We start from the raw sequence: 19,712 nt of genomic DNA on the forward strand, positions 1-19,712 counted from the left end.
ATTGTGCTGCAGAAGGAAATAAGGTCCAACTCTTAGACAGAAAGCTAACCCAATAGCATCCTGCACGCTACTTCGTGGGCATTTAGGCAATACAAGGAAAGGGCTAAATGTTATGCCCTGCCACCGTGGATGCAATTGCTACATCCCTAGGGCTGGAGTTGCCCAAGGGCATGGAGGATATTTTGCCTCTGTCACGGGTGAGCCATCTGAACCATCCCCTAGTGCCAGGGATCTTAGTATTAGTCCTTGTGTTTCAATCTTTCTCTCTGAGGGCTCCACTTTTTCTCACCTGAGAATGAAGGGCAATATTTCTCTTCAACTCTAAAGCACCCTCTGTGTATGATTTTCCTTGACTATTGTTATGTTATGTTCCTAGTGTTTGATTAACCATAACTGGCCAATTTTAGTAGCTTTGAGACATGATTTTAGCGTAACCATGTTGTCCCTTACCATATTTTTTTTCAGTTATGTTTTCAGGTCTTGTTATTTTTTGGGGATCAAAGGCTGCTTTTCAGCCCATTGGGGAGCATAAAAAATATAGCATTGAAAATTTACTGTGGATGGTCTTTATGTAGTCAGTATAATGATCCTGGTTTTCTAGCGTTACATATTTCAGAGATTCACATAATTGAATCATCCCCATCATTGATCTGGGAGCCTTACGGTGGTCATAAGGAAGCAGTGCAATTTTAAACACAATCTGAAGGCTTAAACTTGCTTACCTTAGAATCCATCCTTAGAAAAGACCCAAACTTTAGCCAGCCAGGAGAAAACACAATAAACATCACTCCCCTCCCACCCCTGCCAGAGGAACCCTTTCATCAGATTCCCACCACTCGTTGTGTGGAAACAGAGTCCCTGGAACTCCCTGGGACTGAAAGATATGTTGGATCTCTTCAACCAGAACCTTCAAGTACAGTGAGGGTAGACTTTTAATGCTGCTGCAAAAAACACAGAGTCAATGATACACCTACTTCAGGATGGTTCATAAGGTCCATAAATTATGACATGGAAAACCCCCAAAAGGGTTAATTTGGAGTACATACAATCCATGAATGCTATCCAGAGGAGTCTCTGCCAACCTCAAGAGAGCCATCTAAGAAAATCCCTAAGAAAGCAGACAGGAAAACTACCAGGGTATATATTGTGTAAATGCTGGATGTGAGTTGGTTTGACTGAGTGAGTAGCTAGATGAATGGGAGTTTCTTTGTGTATGTGTCTAAGATTTGCTTTCTATTGTCTGAGATCTCTGTTTGTGGGGCCGAAATATTTTGATTTGTTTACGTAAAATAATTATCAAAAAATTGTGGTTGTTTTAGGATTCCTTTTGTTTAGCACATTATATGATTTTGATATGCATCCTTATTTGATCTGTTGATACATTTTGTTATTTATTCATCTTAGTATATTTACTGTATTACCATCATTTGGCAGGTGACACCCTTTCCTCGCTTTTGTGAGGTAGAGCTTTCCTTGCAGGAAAACTACCAGGTTCCATCATCTGAGGTGATAGAACCCTTTGACTAAACCCACTTCAGACAGTCCCACACTGTTGAAGAAAAAACCTCTGGGGGTTATACCAAAAGGTAACATAAATGCTGATGGCTGCATTGTCAGCATAAGCAGCATCAATGACACAGAAGAGCACACGGTCTTCAATATCATTGATGAAGAAACCACATAAGTCCCCGTCGACGATACCAATTCCATCAATTACAGCATCAGTGACCCCGTCGACAATTACCTTGCCCTCGATGTCATCTGGAACGATGACCCCGTCAACAACATCCCCTTTGAAGAAGGCCCTGTCAGCAAAGGCCATGTTGATGGCACTGTTGACCGACATACCAACATCAAGAGATCCATCAACAAAGCAACTGGCAGAGACCTCTGAACTCAGTCTGATTTCTGACAATGAAATTACAACATCTCTGCTGCCGGAACACACCTCGCTGAGTATAGTGCCATGATACCACCTCAGAGCCACTCAGATACAGAGAAATCAGAGGCCGGGGGATCCTGTAGTACTGTCTACAGTCCAATACTCTTGAAAGTCAAGTCTCAGGACCTACATGATAATATTTAGGAAGAGGTGGCTAATTTGCCACAGAGTACTAGAGTAGTAGATGAAGATACAGTATTCCTTACCATACATGGGAAGAGCATCTGGATGATGAAAGACTGCATAATGATTACGATCCTTTTCAAAAGGAACGTCAATAACTGGAGAAGTTAAGGGCTTTCAATAAATGCTGTCGGAATACTATGCATAGTTCCCGGATACCCCAAGTGGTATACATGACCAATAACCTCCCAGTCTGTCACCACTACCCCGCTCACAGTCAAAAACGCATCCTTCTTCACCAGTACGGAGTCCTGTTTTAGCCACCAAGACAGAGTCCTGTGGCAAATCCTCCATGTCAATCTCTACTTTCATCTGTGTCAAGTACTTATAACTGCGGCATGTGATGACAGATATTCAGGTGGGGATCAGGAAGAAGAAGTACATGACAAGGATACAGGGCCAGGGTAGGGATGACTGCATTGTACAGATCAATGTGGCATCTACAGCACCTCCACCTGACTCACCAGTGGCTGAAATTGGAAGCTTTATTGCTTAATAGAGAGAGATTTGATTAGATTTGATTTGTCAATTCCCAGTATGGAAATAGATTTTTTAAATTATGATTTTAAGAAGCCTGGACGTAAAACTGAAAACAATATTGATCAATGAGCACATCTGGAGTGAAAGTAATGAAAACTCCTGCCTCATTGGCATTAGTTACACTGTAACTGATCAGAAACACAAGACACGAGAGGACACCAGAGACCATTGCAAGCTTGGTTGGTCATCTCCCGGCAGACTATGTGGTAATGAAAGCTGCACGAAGGAGATCTAGGAACCCAACTTCACCTTTCAAACACCTCGCCAGACAAAGAAGGTAGAAAGCTGGGCGGGATTTAGAAGTGGATATCTGTCAAGCCTACAACTATGATCACAGCAGCCAACTCACTAACAATACTAGCCAGATACAACAGCCAGATGCGGTCAAAAATGTATCCTTTCTAGAAAATGCTTCTAGATAACAAAAGAGCAGACGTAAAAGCAATACCGCATGAGGGTGAGAAGGCCTCTTCAGTGATAACAGATTCAGCAAAGGACATTGCGTCAACAGGATTCAGACAATATGCTGGGACAGCAGCGTTGCACAGACAAGGCTGGGTATGTTCCCCATTGTTTAGACTATTAGGCCACAGTAGGATTCAATGTAGGCCTTTCAACTGAGAATGATTATTTACCAGGAATGTACACTAGATCCATAAAGCATGACATGGACAATGCAAGATCACTAGGAGTGCTGCAACTGGGGTGACAGCAGCCAGTTCTTGGTGCCCCAGATAGAGGCCAACCCTCATACAGAGGGGATATCCAGCCTATATATACCAGGTGTACCAGATACCACAACAACCTTACTGCCAATAGTACTCCCGACAGCAATGGGGGGGGCACCTCAAGAGGCCTACCAGAAGCAGGCACCATGGGAGAAAGGATGCAATCAGTCCAGATCGCAAGACAACTCCAGAAGACACTGCCTTAAGGCACTGGCTACAACATTCACCTCATCAGCATTGTTCCACGTGAGAGAAAAGATCTCCGCTCACCACAAAGAATGAATCACCACCACAACGGACCATGGAGTCTTAGATTTAGTGAAGCATATGCTTTATCTAGCGTTATCCTGCCCCATTTCCCATATCAGGCTCAACCACTGATTTTTTTTTGTACCCTTATGCTACATAATCTGAGGTACGGTGGCCTCACAGGGGAGTGCTGTTCACTGTTCATTGGCTTGACTGGCTGAACTTTGGGGCTTTGATAGGGATTTGTAAGGACTATTACGTGGCCTTGTTTAAAGTCTTCCAGAATTGGTTTAACATTGGCCTTCTTTTCTACAACTAACAAGGAACTCCCATCTCGACAAACGGGGTGATTCAAGCATGTGAATCCATGAGTGATACCAGCGTTGGATAATTATAGTTACAGGTTAGTAACTTTTTCCTTCCTGTGTCATAGTGATCACTGTCTGCATGCTGGCAATCAACGTTTAAGGATTCCCACCCCAAAATATGTACATTATTTCGACCAGTAAACTGCAGCCTAGATCCTGTGTTGGTAAATTAAATGATCTTCATGTCAAATTTTTTCTAAATCTGTCTATTTGGATGGGTTGGCTTTTGGTGCAAAAATGTATACGCTGATGTTGTATGTATACCTCAAAAATGTTACACCCATAGAACGTTTGAACCCAAAGACTAATCAGCACGAAATGTGGAACAAATGGTCACAGGCCAAAGTGTCAATCTTCAAGTCATTAATGAAACACAAAATGACTTTCCTATGCAAGTTCCAATGTAACCAGAACTGCAGCGGAGAGAGCGATTACTCACGATATGTATTAATTAGTGCCTCATGGAACTGGAGATAGGAGAGATCTTCTCCCATGCTTTTTGGGTTACCCAGGTGGTAAGAGTTTAGGGGCCAATGAGTGAGGCTATCAGGGATTTTGGTTAGAAACCAGTGTGCAGGATAGCATCTTTATCAAACTCCTGCACACCTGAAGGCTGTAGTCTTTTGTAAGAGAATAGGTAGGTCTAGGGGACATAGCTGAAATAGGAAGTGTAAATACTGGCTTATTTTGGGTAGATTTACAGAGATTGGTCAGCGATATGTCATCCAATATGTTTAATTTGACCCATAAGGCTTTGCAGAGGCAGGCTGGCCGGGCTGTCGAAGTCCTCCTTGACTGGTTCCTGCATCTGCAATGTCAAGAGCTGATCTGTGTGGTAGCTGTGCAGGAGTGACCCAGCAACAGTAAGTCAGTGAGAGGGTGCCAGTTTCTGTGGCAATTTCTCACCTCACAAAGGTTGCTGCAATAGTGTGCTCACAGTGGGGGAGAGTGAAGTATGCAGGTAGGTGGGAAGCACCAGGTTGACGCGCCTGCGCTCAGTGACTGGTACAGAGACCAGCGATGACTGTGAGCAGCATTTCCAGCATCACTAAAACAACTTGTTACTCTCTACTGAAGATGGACAACAATTGTGAAACACATGTCTAGAGATACACAGCACTGACTGAATGAAACAATGTGGAAAACTAAGGGCTTTTACTGAAGTGGTACCATGCACTGCATTGACACAAATGCGTCTAAGGGAACTGAGTGATGGGATGTGAGGCAGTCTGCTCCCTTCCTCCTTTGTTTGGGAAGGCTTACTTATGGTCTACAGCAACACACCCATCTTCTATACCCATCTTCTGCATCCAGAAGACAACAATGCTTGCACACCTTGCTACGTTAATTCACCTGTTACCAACATATGCACCAAGGTTCAGCTTCAGAACATTGTGGTGGCAAATATTACTTTTTCAGTTTGAAGTTAATTTGCAAAAACGTTGGAATTTCCGGAAAAAAGATGTCATGTCCCCCCACAAACTGATGTTGTCGTCTTTAGTAGAATATCCATCTTCTGCTTTGCGTTTCCATTTGTATACCACCTGTGATCCCCATACAGCGCCACCTCACCTTTTACAATGTTCTCTGTAGCTAACCAGAAAAGAACATCTACCTCTGTATATTTTATTTGTTATGTACCCTATGTAGAGCAGCACATCTGCTGCCTGCAGTGTTATTCCACCCCATGGCTAATCCCCAGCATCACAGCCACCTTCTGCAATTGTATTCCACCCCATGGTCAATACACAGCAGTACATCCACCTTCTGCAGTGGCACCCCACCCCATGGACAATTTACAGCAGAACAGCCATTTTATGCAAAAGTATTCCACCGTTTCCTGGGTCATAGGTAATTTCCCTTGAATGAAGCTGGGACTGACCCATACTCCTTCCCTCTCTGTTTCACAGGGTGGTGTTGATGATGATGTCTCTCTCTCAGCCTACATCACCTCTGCCCTCCTGGAACTGGGATTGCCACTTCAGGTGGGTGTGACATGCTGCATGCACGACTGTCTCCATCTCTCATCTCTCTTCCTCCATTCTTCTCTACTTTTTCAATCGATATAATTTCAACTCCACCTTATTTGTTTGGCTCTCTCCCTCTCCAAAGCACATCTGCTTACTTCCCTCTTTGCATTTTCTCACCTATCCCTCTTCCTGATATATCTCTGTTGCTTTTGTGTTTCACCTGTCTCTTCTCCTTGTTATTTTTCCACTCCCTTCCTTTGTTCCCTTTGCCTCGCCTCCATGTTTTTTCTTCCTTCCTTTTACCTTCCTTGCATTCTTCATTCTTTCTTCCTTCCACCTTTTCTTTCATCCTTCCTTCTTTCTGTTCTCATTCCCTTCATCTGTCCATCCATAGTGCTTCCTTGCTTCCTCTTACTTCATTCCATCCTTCTCCCTCCTTAGTTTTATCCCTTGGTCCCTTCTTTCATTTGCCTCACTATTTCTTCCCTCCTACTTTCCTATTTTTCTTTCCGCAATCCCTTACTTACATTCTCCTTTGTTTCTTCTCTAGAGTCTTCACTTTCTTTCTGCATTGCTGTGGCACTCCTTTTCTCCCTTCTTTCCTTTCAATGGCACCCTGCCTGACACCTGGCTTCCTCCTCACAGGCACCCATGATCGTGAATGGACTGCAATGTCTGAGAAACAGATACCAAGGAGAACCCGGCATTACCAACGTCTATACCCTCGCGCTTCTCTTCTACACCTTCACCCTGGCCGGTGATGACTTAGTCTGGGCGCAGCTGGCCGAAGATCTAGAGGCTCTGGCTATTCACTCAGGTATTGACCTTTTCACTCTTATCTTTCTACTCCAATGCAAAGCTGCCCTCGTAGGTAACCTGCCAAGCTATCATGGTGGGCTCATCTTGTGTCTCGTGTAATGGACCAGACTTCAACAGGGAGTAGGATTTTTGGCTGTGCAAGGGGCTACCCTAGAAAAAGGGAATGATGAGTGTAAATTGTACCCACCTGTTCTACACAGGAGGCTGAACCTCAAACTACGCATGCAAAAAGTGCTTGAGTATCTTTGATCAACTGTACCTCCTCTCCGTCTCTGTGTAGAATGAACCAGGTGAAGATGGTGCGTCCCATATAGTGTAAGCGGCTGTTCTTTCGTGCCGCACCACCTCCTCTCATGTTTTGGAGTAGTTAACCATGTCTTCCTGTGGTTCCCTCCCTCTAGAGCAGAAGAAGCTGCACAAACACCCTCAGATCAACAAACACCTGCATAATGTTCTAATCATGTGTAGCTGAAGTGCATGGCATATGCGGACTGTGTTGCATGTGCGTCCAGTATTTGCAGCTGTGTGATAGTGCGCCAGTGAGAAGCGTGACAAGTACTGTTGTTGTGAGCATGGAGAGGGCCAACAACGTCCACACCCCTGTGTTGTTGGAGGTTTGCAAGGTAGCAGGACTGATGTCTTATGTTTGATGTGCATATGTGTGTGTTGTAACATGTATTGTAGTATGCCTTGCCGCTTGGTGGCAGGTTAGATATCTCACATGCTTGTAGGCATCTAGATAGCACCAACCTAGCTAGTGGAGAGTGAGGCGCTTGTGTGCAAACTTATAATAATCAAAGAAGGCCCATTGATACAAGTATTAACAAGCTCAGAGGCTGTGCAGCCATTTTGAGGTAGGGGTACTACCAAATGAGCCAAATGACTGAACTAAAAGTTGGAGCAGCAATCGGAGTTACTAAACTGAGCAAGTCTTATTCGGTCAGTCAATTCATTTCTATCCCTCCACTATCCTTCTCAATCCAAATAACAGACTAACATATCCACCACTCAAATAACTTTCATATTTCACTATATTAATTCACTACCAATCCTTTATGGGTTCCGGAGTAGCATGCTACTCACTGAAAAAGTGTTTAGACGCCTCATCAGGGGTAGTAAGCACTATACAAATGCAATTATAATACAATACAATTTTATGGAGAGCATCTAATGCAGAACTTATACCAAGTCCACAAGCTACCAGTTGGAGAGCAATCAAATCAAAGCTAGACATGCAGCAAAGGGTATTAAAATCCCAGCATATACACATTCCTATGTAGAAAGAGGTTACATTTTGAGCAGGGGTTTGAGCCACAAGCTCTTCTCATACTTCCAAAGACAAGCATTTTGCAGCTGGGGAGAGCCTTAGTTGGGGCATAGCTCTAACCCTAGCCAGACTGACAAATGTGAGTAGGAGGCACAAAGTGCATGGTAGGCGGCTGTCCTGGCAGAACAAGACTGAGCCAGCTTGCCTAATTTCACCCCCCCCCCCCCCTCACCCTCATCCTTCCATGCAAACCCCAAACTTTCTCCTAAGTCACAGAGGTTCTTTGTATTCCCTGATTACATAATGTGGCATCCTCATGCCCTGCTAAAATGTCCTCTCAGACACATTCATTGTCACTTTACAAGTGACTCACACTTGTGCGGTGAAGTAGATTTACTCCAATTAAGTGCTGGAATTGTAAAAACCATTCCTCTGGGACCCCATACATTGGATATCAAGTTGTGGCATGTAAAGGGGGAGGAGTAATGAAGGAACAGTCATGAGAAGTGGCACCTGAGAGTCAAGTTATGCATTTACTTTTTTAAATCTGTGCCAAACAAAATTGGCAACAGGGACAAACATGACTGTAGATCTGGTCTGTCTTACTTAATTGGTCACATAGAGACTGAATTTTTAAATATCTTACAAGGTTAAAGCCCCTGCAGCAGAGATCTTTGTTTGTCCAGTCATTTTCAGTGATTAATAATAAGCATATGATTACTCAAGTGGTTAATGCACTTGCCGGAGAGATCTGGGGGCCTATTAGCAACAAATAGCGATAATTATCGATAAATCCGCCTATCGCCCGATATTATCGTAGAGATAACGTGCTATTAGCAACGTTTATCTCTAAAGCGATAAAATATCCGGCGATAGCAGCTCAATGCATGAATATCGCTGGAAATCCAGCGATATTTAGGCATTATCGCTAATGGGGACTTAACCTGAATATCCACCTCACCTTGGATATACAGGTTAAGTCATGGTCTGAGCAGTCGTTAGGTTTGTGCTTAGCGCAAATTATTTAAACGCTTCGCCTGCCTTGCTAATAGGCGATAGCTGTGTTAGTGACTGCTTTCAGTCGCTAACAGGTTGGGTACGCCCACTTTGCATGTCATCAGCGATAAATATCGCTGACATGCAAAGTGGGCCCCAAACCTGTAGCTATCGCCTAAAAGCTGTCGCTAACTGCTGTTAGCGATAGCTTGCTAAGAGGGCGATAAAAATATTGCTGCTTTAGCTGGAAAAATCCAGCTAAAGTGGCGATAACGCCCTTGCTAATATGCCCCTGGGTTTTATTTCGAAGAATGCTGTGGCTAGATCGAGTGGGTGCTAAGAAGATGGCTCGTACCCTGCCTTCTTTGATGGCTTTTCTAAGACTGTCCAGAAAAAGTGATCCAGTCTGGATTCTCATATACGTTGAAGTGAAACAACATATAATCCACTGAGATGGTATGACCATGGGTTCAAGGGCACCAGCTGGTGGTTGGCGTCTGCCCTCCATGCAGGCACACTTGTTGCCATAGTTAAGTCTTCCTCACAAAGAGAGTAGTTTATTCAGTAACAAAGCTGGAGGTAATGGACCACTAAGCAGCTTTATCACCAACAGCCAGCATAGAAAGCCTGGAGCCAGACCAGGAGTGTGATTTCCCAAAGATCCCATGGCAGGCCACATGACATTGCACACAAGATAAGCTGGAAGGCAACTGTAGTAGGGAACTACAACAACTTGCCAGGAGCAGTACGGGATTGGGTGGACACACTCAGTTGATTAGAAGGGAGTGCCATGAGCTGGAGTTGAACCAAGATCACCTGATCAATATTTTTTTATCCAGGTGGCAAACCAAACCTGTATCTCTTTGACACCATCATCAACCACAAATGCTGATACTATGCCAGCAGCCATGTACTGATGGGATCCTCTGTTCACACTTTTCATCGTCTCCCCATTACCTCAAGAGTGCTGTGCAAATTGAGATGAGGACCGCGCCTTCTCATTTTGATAGCGCAATCATGGCCCCCGCAATATTGGTTCATGAAGCTCATTCTCCTCTCAGAAGCACCACAGATCCATACGACACCATCTATGAACCTACTGTCTTGTTATTTTGTTAGATTCTGATCACTCCTGTGCAGTGTGAGGCACTTCAGCAGATTAGGCATCAGGCAGCGGAGGCAGTGATGGATGCTCTTGATATAGCAATGCTGTTTTATACTCGCTAATACTCGGAAAATAAAAATGCATGTCTGACTTCTTGCCCTTTTACAGATGGACAGACACACTGGGCATACACTCCCCAAACCCCGTCTGACTATATCTGGAGTGAGCCCGAAACAGCAGATGTTGAGACCACGGCCTACATATTGTTGGGGTACCTCTCCATAGGGGACCAGTCGCAGATTGACATCAGCAATGCTGTGGCCATCGTGAGCTGGCTCACCAGGCAGCAGAATGCCTATGGGGGTTTTACCTCCACACAGGTAACATCTCGCCTGCTGCATAATGGAGAAAGAGTGAAACACGGTTTCTGGATATCAGTGTGTTGATGCTGATGTAGTGCATTCATCATTTCCAGTATCTGTCATGCACAGTGATGTCATCAATGATGTCATTTCAGCTGTCATTGGTGATGTTATCAATGATGTCATAGAGCACGTCATGTGTGATGTAATATGTGAGGTCATAAGCAGTGCATGGCGACACGCCAGTTATAGTTCATTAAGTTAACGAAAACTGGTGAAGTTAAATGGTGTTTTGAGTTAAAATGTTATGTTTTTACTGACATTTTCATCTAAGTATAACGTCACTTTAACCTTTGTTTTTTCAGTGAATTTCTGTGTTTTTTCTATGGTAAAGTAAAATATTATTTCCATACCTAACTCTGCCAACCCCCCAATGTGCATGACCTTTGCCCATGTGCGGCATGGGTTTGGCTACAGGGCCTGGCCTGTCACCTAGTTCTGCACCTAAGCAGCCACAGCCAGCCAGCCATGCATGGTGTTTGGCTGTACACAGTGTGGGGTTTGCCAGAGAGCCTGACCAACCCACACTACATTAAAATCCCTTGACACGCTCAGCTTTTGTACAGGCGCTGCATGGCCAAGTCCCAATGTGTGCCCCAATCCTTCTTACTCCCCTACCCCACAAGATATAAATAATTTTCTTGTACAATTTTGCTGTATAGTTGTACTCCTACAATACTGTGACCAAGTGTAACCTTCATGGTACAGCAAGACAATGCAAGCACCAGTGGAATTACCATGGAGCTCACGGGAGGGTCATGCTGGGTCCCGTGCAAGTACCATGACATCTGCAGCCTTAAATTTTGTAATTTATTTTCTGGCCTCTGGGTTGGGCAGGTGCTCCCCATCAGTTTCAGGGGGTTCAGGACTCCCCTACTCTTCCCTCTTCTATCTTACTTTTTTTTTTACTAGTTGAGGACCCGGGAATAAGTCCCTGTGGCCTGTAATGATGGCTGGAACATTATTCTTCAAGTTGCAGCCAACCAATCAGATAGTTTGGTCCTGTGGGACTGGTGCTGGTCCTGCGGAACCAAAGTGGCCGTTCTTCCAGCAAACAGAAACCCTTATTTTTTAAATAGCATGGGATTCCCGCAGGACCAACATTCCAGATATACCTATATTTTAACCCCTTCATGATCACCCCAAGCACCTCTTTAAATGTGAACTTCTCATAAATGGCTTAATGGATTTAAAAGAAATAGGGAAAAGCATGGATTGTTTTTTCTGTATCGTTTGCCACAATTTCCTATGGGAGTCAACAAGGGACCCCCCTCGGCCTACTCTTGATGGATTACCCCATAACGTTTTGTGAAGAAGCTTAGGTGGATTAACATTGTTTTGGAAAGTTCCATGAAGTTTCCTGAAATGGCACCAAAGTTAAAATATATATATACATATATATATAGTTAGGACCTAGTTTCCATAGGAAATCCACAACATTCTATTGGGAATAACTTTGGCGAAGATTGAGGAAATTGCGTGAAATTTTCCAAAATTTTGGCCAGCTCAGTTCTGCTCCTTCCCTGAAAGTTTTGGGGGGATTCGTCAAGCGGGGGCCGAGAAAAAAGGGGGGTCCCAAAACGTGTTTTCCCCATGTTAATTTCCATAGGACGTTCAGACACTGCTACAGCCCGAACAGCTGAATGGAATTACACCAAACTTTGCAAAATTGTAGGGACTGGTATGCAGAAGTGCCATTTCTATATTTGGTGAAAATTGCTCCAGTGGTTTTTATGAAAATTAACTTCAAAAACACATATATATCTATATAAGCTTACTGTAAGCTTACTGTAAGCTTACTGTACTCTGTACCTTACCGAGTACGAGCTGCATTCTGATTGGCTGCCAATGTCTGTCAACACTCCAAAACAGAAAATAATGGCAGCCATCTTGTACCTCGGTAGACTGAGGCACAGGAAAGCAGAAAAACAAACGTGTAGAACTCAAAAAGGGGGCAGGGTAAAAGATTTTAGAAAAATCGCGGGGTACGCGTGAGATCTGATTGGCTGTCAGCACTTCATCCAAGAAGTGTTGGCAGCCATCTTGGGACCAATATACATGATAGCACCTCATTAAAAAGCATTGTAGTTATTAGAGGGTTTTAGGACTTTAGTTACATTATAAATCATTTGTTGATGGTACCATACTCATTTTAGGAATTGTGGTGTGTTCTAAGGTGATTTTACCATGTGAAAAAGCCTTCTGCTGGGATATCATGAATCATGTTTGAAAGAAAACTATTATCTCATGCTTTTCCCACAGTGGTTTGGAAGGGGATCTATAAGCTAAACTGAAAGCATATTTTCTGTAAATTCACATTATCTTTCTCAGTCATGTGAGAATGAAGTCTGACATTCTCAGTAAAACATGTACATCCAACAAGGACAGAGACTGTCAGTTCCTTTGTGTTCTACAGCAGCCTCCTAGAGTGTTCTAAAGAACAACTAGAGCGCTAACAGTCCTACTTATTACAAAGGTATGGCGCACCTGAAACCACCTTGATTGGAATAAAGTGGTAACTCTTAAAACATTTAATTTAAAAAGGAACAAAATGAGGGGGTATATTTTGCCATAGAAAGTATGATTAGTGCTGCAGAAAGAAAAATTAGGGCACATTTTGAGTGACTTCTCAAATCCTCTTCGTTCTATTTCATTACAAAATTCTGACATGCTGTCTCCCAAGATGGCCACCAGAGACAAAAGAGCCCAAATGTAGCCCAAATATCACCCAGATGTAGCCCAAGTATAGCCCGATGACAGAATGTCCCAGAGTGTTCTAAAGAACAACTAGAGCGCTAACAGTGATGTCACTGACCATGTCATGAATGATGTAATATGTGACATCATCAGCAGTGGATTGCGGGTGCGCGAAATATAGTTAGTACAACTAATTATATAGGAGCAATTTCAATGGTTTTGTATGAGTGAAATGGCCAGCTAACTATAACACCCCTAAAACTTATAGTTTTTTGAGTGAATTTTAAAGGTTTTTTAAATGCTAATTCCTAACTATATATATATATCCAAAGTCGCCGCTCCAATGCTGCCTCCAAGGAATGCTATCAGCAAGCAGACAGGGACCCAGACTGCGTGCATAAACTTCAACGTTTATTTTCAGACGGCCATTACGCGTTTCACCACCGAGGTGGCTTGATCACATATGAGTTCACTGAAAATAAAACAAAGGTTTAAGTAACGTTATATTTAGGTGAATTTGAGAGTGAGAACATTAATGTTTTGAACTAAAAAAACACAGAAATTAATCAGTTATAGTTAGCAGCACTAGCCCCCGCCATGCACTGCTTATGACCTCACATATGACATCACTCATGACATGTTCTATGACATCTCCAATAACATCACTGATGACATCATCCAAAGTTTTTTATGTACAAAATAACTCAGAAGAATATGAGCCATGATAAATGCCACCAGAGAAACAACTCTCTTAGCTGTAGAAAGTGTGTGTTGTGTACCACATTGACCATATACTATACACTTCACAGATACATTTAATGTCAGTAGAAAGAGTTTCATTTGAATGTATAGCTTTCCCTGATGAGTCTGGGTACCTCTTTGGTTTCTTGTTAAAAGGTGGACATTGTTAATATTTATGGTCTAAAGAAGAAGCTGCAAAATGCAACTAGAGGTTCTAATATTAAGCCAATGCCTGGCACAATGAGTCTTCCCGGGAGAAGGGATAATCCCTTGTGAATCTTCAGTAAAAGGACATTGTAAAAGATCCCCTATTTATCGTCTATCGGGAAGTCTGCATCTTGTTTTGATATCCATCCTGGAATCTCTCCTTCATTGACCAACTTCTTATATAGTGTCCCTTAGTTCGGCCTTAGGATCCGTATCCAAAATCCTGTACTCTTCAATCCCAAGAGTAATCTTAAACACTCAACTCTGTAAGCCACAGAGACCATGAATACAGCAGCTGCTCCCTTGTCAGCAGATTTCATGATGATGTCACTGTCAGCCTCGTCAATGTGTCTTTTTCTCCTTTACTCATGTTTATGAAAGACCATTTTTGATTTGATTCAGTCCTTTCACTGTCCTTTGTGTGTCTCCTGGTTTGCCTATGACAGTGGCATTGTAGTGCTGAGACGCCTTGTTGCTGGGGCAGCTGGGCACTCTACAAAAACTTATAACATAACATTACAGAAAAAGTCTTGCATTTTGATGCTGATATTAAATGGGTCCTTTCTTGTTGGCTTAGTATGGCTTGTGATAAATCTTCAATAATATTGATCAACCAATTGAGCTCTCCAGAGACTCCTTGTTGCATATGGAATATTGAGTCCATTGTTCTTGTTCGTATTGTCTTTTCCCATGTTTGTTTTCTGCCTCAACTTTTCTTACTGCCTCTTCCAGAAAAATAATATTGTCTTCATTCTGAAAGACTCTTCATGATGGGTTGAGTCTAGGACAAAAGGCCTTTTGGTACTGGTCGTCCAATGACAGTCCTGGATTTTTTTCATCGCTTCTTCCAATCATATAAATCCAATCTTGTCATGGACATTTCTTCTTGTACCATTTGTTCAACCATGTGTTAGATGTTGCCCGAGTGTGATGTTCACTTGCACTTATGTGAAGGTGGTCTCATGGCTGATAACAAGTTGTTGGAGGGATGTATGATAGTACAATGCGATCATTTTGTTCGCTGTACTTTACATCGCGGATTTTACAACGCAAGTTGTTACAACGACTTGCGTTGGAGGGCGTGGATTGAGGATTATTATAATGTTCTATTGCAACACCAGCCCACGTAACAGTAGGGACGGTTTTGGAATATAAAATTACAATATTCCTTAACCAACAGAGCCATCCAGCGCAAATCGTAGTAACGACTTGCGTTGTAATGGCAGCGTGGTAAAGGTCGTGCGGTGTAAACACCGTGTTGTAAACGACGTTTACCTGTTGGAGTTACAGGTTTGTGCATGCACATAGGCTTTCTGAAAAAGTATTTGTTGGGAATACTGGAGTAAGTTGTCATCCATGCTATACTCTTTTGCTGATCTTTTTGCGACATTTCGAATAAGTCTTATATTGTTGTTGGCACGTTTCTGCCCTCTGTAAATAATCTTTTAGAGATGTTGTTTACATGCAAATTCCTATGCCTGTTTGTTAAATTATGTATATCTGAGCCAATTCTTTCAAGTTCAATGGAACTGGCCAAAAACAGAGTTCTTAGGGTTTCGGGGAAGTGAGCTGTTGAATTGGAGTAGAATGTTTCTATCAGTTGTTTCTGTGTGTACTTGACTTATCCACTATGCAATATTTGCTGTGTACAACTTATACATTTACCAGTTGCAATGCATGATCAGACTTTTCATAATACGGTCCTATGAGGGTGCACCTTAGTCTGCTAAAGCAGTCCTTTTAGCAACAGGGCCCTATTCCCAGCTTTCATACTGTAGTAGCCCTAAATGCTCCTTCATTATGGGATTTCTTTTTAAGACAGCAGGGGCAACACAAAGTAGCATAACTATTACCAAACGCTTTCCCTAACAGAAAGTCAGACCTATTTGTGAGTTTCTTACATTGATCAACAAATGACATGGGCAGCATGTATTCAATAAACACTCTGTTCTTCAGTCATTCCACAGTTTTAAGTATGTTTTAATGTCTTGTCTGCAGGACACAGTTGTGGCACTACAAGCACTCGCCAAGTATGCTGCCCTGATGTACAGCGACAAACCATCGGCGACAGTGCAAGTCACAGGACCGGACAGCTTCTTCCGAAAATTCACTGTCGAAGAGGAAAACCGTTTACTGTTCCAAAGGGAGACCCTACCAGTTGTTCCAGGGGATTACACAGTGTCAGCCGAAGGAAGCGGGTGTGTGTTTGTGCAGGTAAGTGATACCTAGGAAAGGTCTACTGCGACTGTCATGTTGCCTGCCTCTGTATATCCTCCTCGAATATGCATCATCAGGTCCTGCAGTTCCAATAGCAATCATTTGAGTAGGTGCAGCAATGGGAAAAATCTACAGCTCAAGTCGCTACTGGTGGCTTTGGAAAACTTGACATTTTGCACATGGATGAAAATCTATAACTCTTTTCCCTGAAGACACTGCTGAAAACTACTGAAAGTGGAATTGGTTACGGTCAGTGGGTAATTAACAGACTATGGACCCGGTTTTGATCTTGACGGTTAGGGTACTGCATCGCACCAGCAACGGAGTACCCTCTCTGCCAAACTGAAGGCCCACCTTCCTCATTTAGTGTTGGGCAGACCTTCTTTACGTTTACGGCAGAGACTACTCCTTATCTGCCACCAACATAAACCTCAGTTGGCCCAATCGAGTACGAATAATCAGAGGTTTGGCCATGTGTCCACCCACCCTGTTTAGGGTGGATGAACACATGGCCATTTTCCATATGAGAAAGCTCCAATGGCAAGAGGGCATTGTTCTCTATTTTATGAAACAAAGTTTCACTTGGGTTTTTGTTTCGGAAACCATAAAACAAATGGTAAGTTTGCCGTATGGCTCCGTCATATTGACGGAGAAGTCCATCAAGCGTACAGTGCATTGACAGGAACCTCTGTGATGGTGGTTGCTGCCAATTCTAAAGATGTCGGCTGGACCAGTGGGTATTTAAAAATTTGGAAGACAAGGACTCCCTCAGGGTAGAGGAGTACTTCACTCTGTTTCCCTGATGGAGTAAAACCTCATTCACCAAACTTTAAATTGAGCCCGAAGTGTACTCTCTTTTTCAAGAATGCTACAGGGATTATCTTAAAGACCAAGGGCCATATTATCAAGAAAGGGTGATACATTATCGGCGCTTTTATCGGCAGGAAACTGCAGCTAAAGCAGCGATAATGGGCTTGATAATATGCCCTTGTGAATTCCCATAGAAGCCCAGGTTAACACCAGAACCTGGGATTCTATGGGAATTCACAAGGGCATATTATCAAGCCCATTATCGCCGCATTAGCGTCAGTTTCCTGCCGATAAAAGCGACGATAATGTATTGCCCTTTCTTGATAATATGGCCCCAAGTACTTTCCTGACTCTCAATAGAATGAAGATAACAACACAAGCAGAGCACTGCATCTCCTACCTCCACATTGCTTTGGGCTCTCCTATGGCCTAACACCTACACGCTGTAGACTTTTCACATCTGGCCCCACCGGGTCACTTATGGCTAAACACATATCCCAGTCACTAGTCCTGTAAGATCCAGGAGTTGAGGAATAGTGTCAGGAATCGTTTATGTCTCTTTATAGCAAAAAGGATCTTTTAATTTGTTTCTTGACACTTGTTTCTGAGACTTGTACCAATTTCTCATTCCTGCTACCTAATCGTGGGTGTGTCTGTGTTTGGATGTTCTTGCTGCTATGTATTCTAATATATTTATGTGTGTCTATGTCATGTGTACATCTCTAAGCACTGGAAGTGTTGTGTTTGTTAGGGGAAACTGTATTTATTTTCTTTGGTATTTCCCTAAGCGCTGCATGTTAGTTTGTGAATGCCATTGTGAGCATCTGATGCCATATTCCTTCTGGCGTATGAAGAAGATGAGATGAAATATTTAAATATATAAAACATAAAAATGACACATAACCATAAATTTATGAACCTTTCAATTTTCTTGGTGGCGCTAGAGGGTGCACAATGGAATGGGGGCACGTTAGTGCCGCTCCGCTGGTTGGGAACAGTATCCTTGAAAAAACTTCAGGATTGGCCGAGTCCTGACGAGTGAGAATTGTAAAATATTGCTGCGGAACAGCAGTGATATCGCGGAGACGTATAATCAGGAAATCACTACAGAAAACTGCGGCGGAAGAGGAGACCTGCCGGAGCCCCTGGACGGCACAAAATGGCGGCGTACTGTGTCGCTTTCTGGCCTGTATGGAGCACACTGTGAATGAGAACCTGCCTGTGAGTAAACACCATTGTGCCCCACTGCAACGCTGATAAATAATACCTCACTAACTTGCGCGCTGTGGGAGCTGCCGCCAGTCTCTACCTCCACCCCACCAACACTCCCGTAACACTAGCATTTGACGAAGGAGATGGGGACAAAAAAGGCCCATGTAACACGGAGAGTATTCCTACTGCACCGACGGGCTGCATTCGGCGACCTGCGAACCTGATGCACAACTGATCGCTCAACTTACCGAATGCGACAAGCAAGCTACTTACACATGAACGTTGTAGACTTCTTATAGCGGTGTAAATTGCGCCCTGTTGGGAGCTGGACAGTCCAGGCCGGCCATAATTGCGGAACCAAGAGTAACCGAGGGCCCGCGCTAGTTAATTTTCCTTGAGTTGCACCGCATATGTCGTGGGTAGCTACGTGATAAATCCTGTGGCCTACAACACAACTCTAATTGTTGGATACAAAAGCTGCCAGGAAGACTGTACTATCTACAGATGCTGTTAAGAAGCTTCACATGTACAGACCTGGCATGGTTACTCTATAACTCTACTGTGTGATTGATGTGCAAACTGCCATTTTAACACTTGATGAAGGTGATTGCTGCACCACTTTGCGACTCTGCTACATACATGTAGACACCCACACTCCAGCACTATAAAAGGACTGTCACTAGCTAGTTGGTGACACACTAAAGAAGTCTGCACCTGACGGAACCATTTGGTTACTATACAGAAGGTGCACGGTGTAGAATATGCTTCAAACTGTTCCGCCCCTAGCCGATAATCTGCGCGACCCCGGTTGTCAATCATTAACAACTAACTGCGCAATTGCTAATGGAACATTAGTTTCCAGTACACTTTGCGCCAGCAGTACGCAAAAATAACTATTGTAAGCACAGCTACGGGCGAGGAAGTGTACACCATCAATAGCATCAACCACCCCAACAGCCGGTTAAGTATCATGCAATAAGTTAGTTAAGGGACCATATAAAACGCTGCAAGATAATCAACTGGCCAATACTTCCTTCTATAACGTCTGCTGTATCTCCTACTTGCCATGGGCAAACCAGATAAGCAACAATTAAAGCTGTCTTTTGACACCCACGGCACACCTAGAGCGACATCGGTTCACTCTGTCACGGAACTTGATACAGATCATGCGAAAAAGACCAAAATGGAAGATACTCTACTAGCTATCCAACAAAGCCGGCAGACTATAGCTAACAAGAT

At 43.3% G+C, this 19,712-nt stretch overlaps 1 protein-coding gene across 1 annotated transcript in view; it reads left to right on the top strand.

Annotated features, from left to right (window-relative positions):
- Positions 1-19,712, top strand: part of LOC144768928 (alpha-2-macroglobulin-like protein 1) — a 451,046-nt gene that overhangs the window by 367,946 nt on the left and 63,388 nt on the right. Inside the window, exons 27-30 of the mRNA XM_078652935.1 lie at positions 5,921-5,995; positions 6,626-6,797; positions 10,336-10,547; positions 16,233-16,448. Coding sequence (XP_078509061.1) covers positions 5,921-5,995; positions 6,626-6,797; positions 10,336-10,547; positions 16,233-16,448 — 675 coding nt within the window. The remainder of the gene's footprint in view (positions 1-5,920; positions 5,996-6,625; positions 6,798-10,335; positions 10,548-16,232; positions 16,449-19,712) is intronic.

This window comes from Lissotriton helveticus, chromosome 7 (genome assembly GCF_964261635.1).
Source record: "Lissotriton helveticus chromosome 7, aLisHel1.1, whole genome shotgun sequence".
Classification (NCBI taxonomy): Eukaryota; Metazoa; Chordata; class Amphibia; order Caudata; family Salamandridae; genus Lissotriton; species Lissotriton helveticus.